Consider the following 11,055-nt stretch of genomic DNA (forward strand, 5'->3'; position numbering starts at 1 on the left):
TGCTTTGGGGAAACGCACACGCAATTATTCGCAACAGATGCCCTTTGCCCACCCTTGATTTAATCATTAATCGGCTACATCTCTAAATGCATGAATTTCATTTCAGCACTTCCTCCGAAGTTTCAAGAATTTCATTATTGTAAACTAAATGACTGTATTAGTAAACGCAATCTCTTGAAGGTGTAAAAAAACAAAACAAATGATGCAGCCAACATAACATCAACCCACCTGCCAGAGAAAGCCCCAGTCTGAACGTTTGCTCCAGCAGAACTCAATGGATTGCTAAATTGTTCTGAAAATAAATCATGTTTGAACCCGCCAAAATTAATACCATTTGAATTGCCTGATAAGCTGAATATATCTATTTCAGATCTCTGCGGAGAAGATGCCAGATTTACAGTTTGTTTGCAAACATAACTGGAAGGATCTTGTGCAGTGGCTGAGCTAGTAAAGCCATTCCAATCATCAAAGGAATCGGCAACTTCTTCGGTAGTCACAGCGTCAGTTGTCTTGCTATAACTCCCTTGCCACAAGTCATCTGCCGTCCAGTCAAAATTATTATCGCTCTCCACAACTTTTCCATCATTAAGATCAGTAGTAATTTCAGATCTCTCAGTCTGGCTAGCTACCACTGAGTTGGGAAAACTGCTGGAAAGGTCTTGTGTGGCCAGCAGAGCCTATAAAGTCATCCCAAGCATTAATTGAATCAGTAACTTCATCAGTAGGGACAGTGTTTGCGGTCTTGTCATTGCTTCCTGGCCAAAGGTCATCTGCACCAATCAAATTCTTGTAGATGAACTATGATTACCCTCTGCTGTTTTTGCATCATTAAGATCAGCAGTCACTTTAGCGTCCCAAGTCTGGCTAGTTATCTTTGAGTTTGAAACACTACTGGAGGGATCTTGAGTGATGGCCGAGCCAGTAAAGTCATCCCAAGCATCCAATGAATCAGCAGCTTCGTTAGTAATCACATTATCAGTTGTCTTGTTTGGCTTTCTTGCCCTTGGTCATCTTGCATCCAGTCTAAATTTCCAGTAGAACTGCGAGCACTCTCTGCCATTTTTGCATAATTTAGATCAAACGTTACTTCAGGTTTCCCAGTCTGACTGGTTAGCTCGGAAGTTCTTTGTATACCACCCTGAAACCAATCATTTTCCATAGATGCTGAAGGGTTCAAGCTGTCATTCTTCTTTACACTCAGAGAAGCATTCCCATATCCAAATACCTCATCCAGATCACATTAGAATGATCAAATGATCTGGCCTCTTTATCAACTGCCTCAGAACCTGCAGACTGGAAGTCTGCCTCCCAACCAGAAAAGGAATTGCCACTCTGACCTTCTGAAGGCCCCGTGGTTGTTTCTGGAGTCAGGTCATTCTGAAACAAACTAAGATTTTCATTAGTTTGGAGAGGCTTATCTTCAGCGCTATCCACTAGCTTTTTCGAAGCCAACTGATCTTCAAATGCATCAGAAGCAAATTTCCTCTGAGCAAACCTATCAAGGTCAACTGCAGCCAAATTTAATGAACCTTTGCTCTGGAATGCTGCCTCATCTGAGTTACCGGTTTGAGGTCCATCTGACTCAGAAGGCCGTATAATTTCCAAATCTAACAGTTCAGATAAGGGAATCTCTTCTTTTGATGCACTCCTCTCTCTGTTTGAGTCATTTCCTTTATTAACTGGTTCCACCATCTCCTGCAACAAAACGTATCAAGTAAACGTAGCAGTTTTTATAATCAAGCAATCAAATTAAAAAGCAGGACAATACCTACAGATGTTAAAATGGTAGTTCTCTCACTAAAGAAGGAAACATTTATCATATATCAAAATTCCAACCATCACCAGCATTAACGAAAGAAGTTAACAATAGTTTGGACAGCAGAATTGAATTCAGAATAAAGCTTACCAAATAAGAAAACAAGGGGGAAAATCATGCTAGAAAAATATATATATATATATATATAAATTGAGCTTACCGATCCATCTAGTTGAAGGGAGTCTAGTAAGAAGCGATATCCAACAGTGTCTTTGAACTTCACAGGGTCAGGAGGCAAATCCTTACGGGGATTTGTGCCACAAAAACGCAGATAGCTGACTGCACCCCGCGGAGGAGTTTGCCCTTGCAGTGCTTGCAGCGAAGGTAGGGAGGCGAGGGATCGAGCCCTGCTATTGTCTCTGCAACTGAAGGTAGCTTAGGAAGCGTAAAAGGGTCCTCTTTCTCGGGTTCGTACCAAGATAGATTGACCTCTTTACGGAGCAACAATTTTAACTCTTTTATCTGATCTAGTGGAATCTCAAACGCCATTGTCCAGGATTGGATTTCGATTTTGCTCTCGTTCGTTCTCTCTCACACTAAGGAACAAGCAATTAGATTCACTTGTCAGCATATCACCGCAGAACCCAGAGGAAAATCCATGAAACTATCTCAAACGACACCGGCCAGATCAAAGGGAAAGGCAGTCTGCAAACGGCAAGAAAGATCGCTGCGTTTTCGCTTGGGAAAACATTGATTCGCACACAAATTCATATATAATCTTAGCTTTGATTTTAAAATTTTTAAAAGTAATTATTGAAAATTTTTAATTAATATAATCAACAAATATGTAATATAACATCTATAGAAATTTTTAATATTTAAATATAACTCGTTTCAATTTGTGTTGTAAAAATCATATTTCAAATTTTATGCAATACATGTGAGACATGGAGTGCATTTAGTTTATATTTTGTCTTTTTCATTTGATAAATATATTTTAAATTCACTTCATTTTATTCTTTTTAATTAAAAAAATTTCCTATCCTCTCAATCTCAGGAGTAAGACTCCTTTTTTTTCTGTTATTTTTTATTTTGCTAACTTTTTGGTCTGTACTTGCTTTTATATAAAAAGGTAATAAAAATTTCTAATAATTCACTTTATGAATAGGATAGCTTCTTTAAACATTTTGTGGCTGGGTGTTGTGTCGTAACATTCTACTGCTCATAACACTACCAACAAAATTTGGGTGCTGATATTATGTATGGATGCTTAAAACATAAACGTATCTGCATCTAATACATATTTGATATAATATTTATAGGATATTTTAACATATCTATTACATATTCTAACATTTGTATTATAATCTTTTTGTATTACTTAAAAACTTAAAAAAAAAAACGTACTATTTTGATTGATTAATACAAATATCCTCATGTTATCTTAGAATTCTTATTTAAAAATTAAATTATTTACACCTATATTATAAAATGTTGAAATATATCTAATAAATATTTCCATACCAATATTCTAAAATTTTAAAAATTATCACATTCATCATATTAAGTTATATCTTATCCTACACATGTACACATATCAAAGCTTTTTATGATGATAGAAAAAGATTTCTCTACAGGCAACTATAATATATTGTCCAAGTGTAGTGAAAGTCTTGAAGTAGGAGGGATGAAATTATGAAATATCTTTCTTATGTTAACATGAACCTACTCTAATAATTTGTTACCTCACAATTTATCATGCTGCAGCAAACTTTAAACTTGAATAATATATATAGTTTCTTTTAATGAAAAACATGAATAAAATATTTAATTCCTCCACCACTTGTTAAGGCTGCTAAAATTTTTCATTTGCCTATACGCCACAACTATAATATCTCTCTTACTAAATATAATTAACATTTCAAATCTAAGATAATCAAAGAAATGACCCAAATAAGATTATCAAGTTTGTATTTGATAGAAATGGGATCATAAGTTTTCATAATTTAAAATAAGTCAAAATCATCTAGTAAACTTTTAATCAAAGTAGAATAATGTTTCGAAAGTATGAGATACCTCAAAGAAGTAAAATGATACAAAAATAGTTGAAAAACATCAAGTTTTAAAAAATAGAGCCGTGCACTGTGGCATGTGCACATGTGCTGCGATGGCTTCTTCTCTATGCTACTTGCTACAACGAGTTGCAATTATCAGACAACATCTTTGTTGTCATTTGATAGTAAATCTGAGCAACTTTTAATGTGCCTCATTTCTCCATCTGACGTTCGAATGAGATAATTCAGGCATTTACAAAAAGCTCTTTTCACAAACTAGCTAATAACATGAGTTTTACTTTCAAATTAAGTCATAAAAGGAAGTTAGATACCAAAACATATTTTTAACTATTCTCGCAAATTTTACATCTCAAAGGTGTCCAAAATCAAATGCCATTCCTAACACTCAAACCATACTCAATAGATTTAAGACTATTTGTATAACACCACATGCACATATACATCACAAGTTTTCACTCCTCAACCTACCAAAAATAGAATGGGTTTTTTTATTTTTTACCATTGCAACTTTACCATTAACGTTCACACTTGAAATCAAATCAATAACCCTATACTTGCATTAGTATTTTAACCCTATAAAACACTTGAACAACTTGCAAATAACAACCCAATGCCCAAAATACATTCCTAAAAATTATCAACATCAAAAGTGTAAGTATATGCAAAATGTAACCTAATTGGCAATAAACTTGTTCATTACATAGTATAAATGAAGTAAGAAAGCATTACGATAGAAATACTCAAATTCCTAAACCTCTGGAGCCTTTTTTCTTTCTACACTAGAGTTAGAGCCTGTAAAATATTAAAATAAAGGAGTGAATCTAGCCACTCAATAACTAAGGTGCATCTACCATATGCAATTATATATTAATTGAAATAAACACACATAAATATGAGTTGGTTATTTAAAGGCATCAATTACATATGATATAAGTTATATTTTCATAATCGATATATATAATCATCTTCCTTATCTCAACTATATTAGTGCATTGCCACAAGACACACAAACATGTGCCAATGACTTAACTCGTCATCTCAATATACTTTGCCACTATAATGGCACAATCTTTATCACGACTTCCCACAAACTTAACAACTATGCGACACGTTGGATAATATCAAATAGAGCTCAGTTCGTGTAACTAAACTACCCAAGCTCATAAAATTATAAAGTGTAACCTGACCAAATATCACAACACTCGCTCTCAGACACGGCTTCCCTCACTCTCGAATCTCTAGGGTGTTGTATAACCTCCTTAACAAACTAGTGGAGATAGTTAAGTTTTAATCTCTCGACAAACTATAGGGCAATCCCTTAATAAATAGTGGGACAAGACTATGCCTTTATGCACCAAAAGACAGCCATATATACCATATAGATTTTATCTATTCCTTTCCCTAAGCAAACTCTTGCCACTGATCATGTTATATACAATGCTCACTCATTTCACAATTTCATTATTTCAATGCAACATGTCGGGTTTATGATAATACGCTACCTAAGTGAGCATCAATATTATTTTCATAACCTTATCCACTTCTACTCTCAATTTTACACCCAATTCAAAATCTCATTTAACCTCACATGTCATAACCACATATTAATACTACCATATCATCATCATATCATGTATCTTGCATTATAAATTTCTCATTTCAATGCAATATTATAGTTTGAGATTCATTTCAAATTCACCTTTGTATTTCAGTTCAAACCAAAGCATATACACGATCACATACTTCATAACATGTTTACACATTCACAATCACAAATGTACATGCAAATAAACATATTTCACCTTATAATACAATTAAGATAGGGTTTCTCTAGTTACCTCAAACCTTTGAGAGATCAAAGGTTTATTCTTCAATATATGCTTCCAAGCTTGCCTTTCTAAGCTAAATACAGTGCCTAGATGATTAATCTACAATTAATCAAATCTAAATTCATTAACATTGTTAAAAGCATGCTTCGACTCTAATCCTCCAATTTTCAAAACACTCAAATTCTCATTTCTCACCATTGAGCTTACCCATTAAGTATTTTAACTCCTATCACTTCTAACTAACAATCATTTCACTTATATAGGGTCATTAATGTCACAACAACCCTCCTACTTCACATTTATCACCTATTTTTTAGCATTAATCAAGCCCACCCATTAAAAACATATAAACTCTCAAATCTCTTGTTTAAATATCTTAAACAACTCTTATTAACTCTATTTAAGTCAATGAATTCAAACCCTTAGCCTATATAAATTAAAAATCAATTCCCATTATCAAACCCTAATAAAAGCTTTAAGAAAATTGGTTGAGAAGGAAGAAGAATAAGTTAGGGGACTCATCTTAGGGTTTAATGGGTTCAAAAAGCTCCAATCTTATTCTAAAAACAAACCCTATCAAAGCTATATGTTTCTTCTCGTGCTCGTTTTTCTTTCTCTTTTGATTTTCACATCAATTCTTGTCTAAAATCTATAGAAAATGAGCCATATGTCACAATGTGTGGCACAGAAAGGTTCTCCCTCTCTGCTTCAGTCCAATGCACCGTGGTAGATCATGCACATATCACAACTTATGGTCCAGAACCACACACCTTCACGTTCTCTCCCTTTTTGGCCTACATGGCTCACATTCAACCTCAAACCGACATTCTAAGGTTATTATCAAGCCTAAACTGTTCCTTAATCCTCTATAACCACTCTATTCACTATTCTTACTTAATTAAACTTGATTAATCCCTTAACAACCTATGGATTAAAATTTAGGATGTTACAACAACTATACTGTAACATTACACTAAGGTTTTTCTTGGTGTTTTTTTATTTAACATTTAAGTTATTTGCACTATTATGCAGATTATGTGAAACACAACATAAAGAGGAGTAGAGATACTAAAAATTTTACAGAGCTATTGTGAAATGAACTAAAGCAATGAGAAGCAAAAAGCTTAAAATATTGTCAACACGTTAATGTAGCTCTGCATGAGGCCAAGAACTAAGGTTATGTCTCAATATCAAAAGGAAGCAGTCAAGTGTAATTCAGGGATGGAGTCATAAAGATATTAGAAGAAGCTAAAGAGAAAGCAAAACTGCTTTAATAGTACCCAAAAAAAATCACTACATTGTGGGAACTGAGAGCCCACAAAAAATGATGGAAAAAAAGGGTTAACAAGTCTCATACGGTTATACCCAATCTCAAGAATTCACACAAGCTGCTTACAAATATGCCATAGTCTCAAGAATATTCCTTGTATGTTATTTTTTCACTTTTCAGCTAATGATTTGAGATGCTAGCAATCTCAAGAAGCAAGATATTTATAAAAGGAAATATGTTGGCTACCCCTATTCAAAGGTGGAAAAAGTATGCCAACATGTAAACTTCATTCACTGTAAAGGGAAAGCTAATTCAAAGTATTCATTTTTCTCTGTGAAAGTGTAAATAACATATGCCTTCACCAAAGAAGCATCGATATGGGTGCGAGTATCAAATATGATACAACATGATACTCAGACACAATAATTTTCAAAAATTTTAGGATACAGGTACGACTATATAAATCATTAAACATCTTAATGTCTAAAAGTACAATTTCAAGATGTCCAATGTCGTCACAAAATACAATACAATAAGAAATTAAGCACTATCAAATGGCAAAAGATGATGATTAACCTAAATTAATTCTCACCTTCTCTATCTTTATTGACACCATTATTTTCTCCTATAATTTCTCTCTCTAAAATTAGCTCATCTAGAGATAAACTTGTAACTTCAAACTTTTAGCACCATCTATTTCTCAAAAATCTTCACTAATATCCTACAATCTACTTTCTCTAGTGAAATACTTTTCACTCTTTCTTGAAAAAAAGATGAAGATTTGAATGAACAAAAATTAAGTTTTCTGCTCTTTTTAAAAGCATTTTGTTTCTCTTTATTTAATGAACAAAAGGGTAAGAGCTCTAATTTTTTCACAACAAGATGATAAGCATGGTTGATTGAGACGTTTCAATGTAATCTCTTGAAATTTAGGAGCATTAACACCATGATTGCTCCACCAAACTTTAGGTTTTAATGCCATCTATCTTGTAAGGAATTAACAAAAGAGTACTCATCTGAACATCCAAAAAACTTTAAAAAACTCATTCATAATCAATTTCCTCTCTTCTTCATCTGGAAACATCCTTCTAAGGCACCTTTTTTTCTCAGTTGATATTTCAGCATCTCTATGTGGAAAGACTCTATTTGGTGAACCTTGAAGCCATTGTGTTGTATAATACTTATAATAATATAATAACATCAATTGGAGTTGTGATGTAAAAATGGTAAAGAAAAGAATCTCATAAAGAAAAATAATAACACACCTAGGATTCAATGAGTGGGCAAGATAATAAAGTAGAGTGGAATTCCTTGTCTAAATCAATGATGATGTTGTAAATAACTTTATAAAATGAAGAGTACTCAAAAAATAATTTTCTCTCATGCCTATAAATTGATCCTTGACTTGTTCTATCATTGAATCCCACATCTAACAAATAAAATGAGATGTGGGTATATTTGTGTCAGCAAACCTCAGCATATCATAAATTGATTTAGTGAAAGAGAGGATATAGTTAACCTTATCTTACCAAAGTACATCAAGAATTATGTCTTTAACTATAGCAGTCTTTCCAACATTATCATCCTTATAAGCATTCTATTATTCATTAATAACCAATGTACAAAGAGAAGTTTTGATAAGTTTGATACAAATCTAGTTTTGATTATGACAAGCAACTTTAATTGCACAAATTCATTAAGCATGGCCAATCTTATAGAATGATTCATGATAAATGTTCAGATGAAGACTGCATTATCCATCACCTCAATGATCCAATGACATTCTCTATAAACAATTTCATTTGCCTTTGTATTTTTTGCTACCCATATATTTTTCAAGGCAAGATTAAGTGAATGAATGCATAACACATAGCGTCTAAAAAATGTGAGGATGCTCATCTTCTATCATCTTACTTGCAAATTTACAAACAAGTGTGCTAGCAATGATTATTTGGACAACTTATGACGCCCCACTTATTCAACTACTTTCTTTATCAAATTAGCTATATAAAATTTATCTTTATGCTTATTAGTTGCATTAATTACCTTTAAAAACATGAGGCTTCCATCCATTACAGCCACAAAATTAATAAATGGCCTTCTTTGTATATTTGTCTAACCATCTGTAACTATACTTTTTCCCTTATAATTCCAAGTCTCTTTGATTGGTTCCAGTAACATTTCAACATTAGCCTTTTCTGTTTGCAACAAAGTGGATCTTAATGCATTATAACTAAGAGGTTTAAAATCAAGAAATACATTATTGACAATATATTAAAATGCACTAATAAAATATGAGTTACGTGCCAAATTGAAAGACAAGTTAGCTGAATAAAACATTCTAACAATTTCAACAGTTAAATTCTCTCTAACTCATTGTTGGAAAGATCTTTCTATTGTGTTTGTTGCCCTCCTTTTTTCCTGATTATGTTCACTTTGAATAAGAGTATCACCCCTTTTGACATAAAGGGGACAAGCTCTTAATTGCAGTTGACAATGGAACTTGTCTTAGTTTTGTTCTACTTTTAGCCTCCTCTTAAACTTTTCACATTTTGCCTAAACAATTATCATCAACTTTCGAGCAGATAACAATACCCTCTCCAGATATCCTCAACAAATAAAATTTAACTCTAGAATAAGAGCCATTATATTAGTTATTAAAATAGTTACACTTTCAAGTTCTATTCCCACCTTCCCCTTCATTTTTTTTGAGGTACCAAAGTTAGATAAGCCCATAAAGGAATACTCTCTTTCTGTCTTTCATTACTAAATTGAAACCAAGAATTCACACTTCTTGAACTACTACCGAGTCTAGAATTAGAAGCCATTGCAGATTTAATTTATATTAAAAAATTATAAACAATTTCCTGCAATTTTAACATGAAGAGAACTAATAAAAATTTAAAACAAATCAATGTTTAACTCAATAAAATAATCCATCAAAATAAAAAAATTAAATTAGTAACTTAGCAAATTAAATTGATCAATAAGTTAAGAGCTTAAAAAATATTTTCAACAGCCAGCCATTTAACATTCACTTCAACAATACCTAGAAGTCTAGAACAAGAATCATGAGCTCAGAGAAGAAGATGAACTGACCTCGAACAAGGTAGAATGACGAAATCACAAACTAAAGAGACAAAGCACCTTGAGAAGATACATCATGAGTCATGACTGAAGTGAGTAACTGGGACCTCAGAGTGATTCATATTGACCTTGGACCCATGAATAAAGGAATGCTAAAGTGATTCAGACAGAGCTTGGACCTTAAAGTGATTCAAACAGAGCTCGAACTAGTGATTCAAACAGAGCTCGTGACTGAAGATTGAAGAAGGATGATGAGAGAGAGAGACAAAGCAAAGCTCACGTGAGAAAGGGAAAAGGATCAATTCAACTGGAATTGGAAAGCTTAGAGCATCCAATTTCTAGAAACAAGAAAAAAAAGAGGCCAAAAAGTTGAGTTTCGGGTACTACCCGTCTCCGCCTATGTCCGAACATATCTGCTTGAAACTAGAAAATCAGACGCCCTACTTTTGCATCCTAAATGTGTGTTCATGTCGAATATGTATCTGACACGGACACGCCAAGATTTTGCAAGTATCCGTGCTTTCAAAGCCCTTACATTTCAAATCTCATTTGTGGATAATTTTTTTAAAAAAACATTATCAACAAGAGGTACCCTGTTTCTCATAAACACGATGCTGTTAATATGATAAGAATACTAACAGAGGCCTAATCCAACATATTATTGCATACAATTTAAATAAACTATGAATGATCCAATTCAATTAGAACCGTTTAATTAGCCTTTGTGCAATAACACCTTTTTTGGGTGAAATGCCTACCAAATAGAATTTTTTACGGCTTTTAAGAAGATTCAAATCTACGTCTAAGTGAGGAAGGAGTTCTCATATGCTTGCATATTGTATTGGCTCATTTTTTGATATTCATTCTTTATTTATGATGTTGAGAGTCAAAAATCCATGACTTTTGGATCGGATTTATTTATTTTTATTCATGAATTTATGATTCAAGAAATATGTGTCTTTCCTTTATGTTAATCCCCAAAACATTTTCCTTTCTTACTCCGAGCAAGCCCCAATCTCTGCCATATGAAAGCAGAGA

At 33.1% G+C, this 11,055-nt stretch overlaps 1 protein-coding gene and 1 pseudogene across 1 annotated transcript; both read right to left on the reverse strand.

Annotated features, from left to right (window-relative positions):
• Window positions 1-793: 793 nt before the first annotated feature.
• LOC129300490 (uncharacterized) lies at window positions 794-2,229 on the reverse strand. The gene is made up of 2 exons (XM_054939062.1): window positions 1,977-2,229; window positions 794-1,695 (listed from the first exon to the last, which is right to left on the reverse strand). The coding sequence occupies exon 2, from the start codon at window positions 1,690-1,692 to the stop codon at window positions 1,198-1,200; it is 495 nt and encodes a 164-aa protein (XP_054795037.1). The 5' UTR covers window positions 1,693-1,695; window positions 1,977-2,229; the 3' UTR covers window positions 794-1,197.
• LOC129300487 (uncharacterized) lies at window positions 1,848-2,478 on the reverse strand (annotated as a pseudogene).
• Window positions 2,479-11,055: the final 8,577 nt, after the last annotated feature.

The sequence above is a fragment of the Prosopis cineraria genome, unplaced genomic scaffold (assembly GCF_029017545.1).
Source record: "Prosopis cineraria cultivar Desert tree isolate PC_DT_omini unplaced genomic scaffold, ASM2901754v1 PC1616, whole genome shotgun sequence".
Taxonomy (NCBI): domain Eukaryota; kingdom Viridiplantae; phylum Streptophyta; class Magnoliopsida; order Fabales; family Fabaceae; genus Prosopis; species Prosopis cineraria.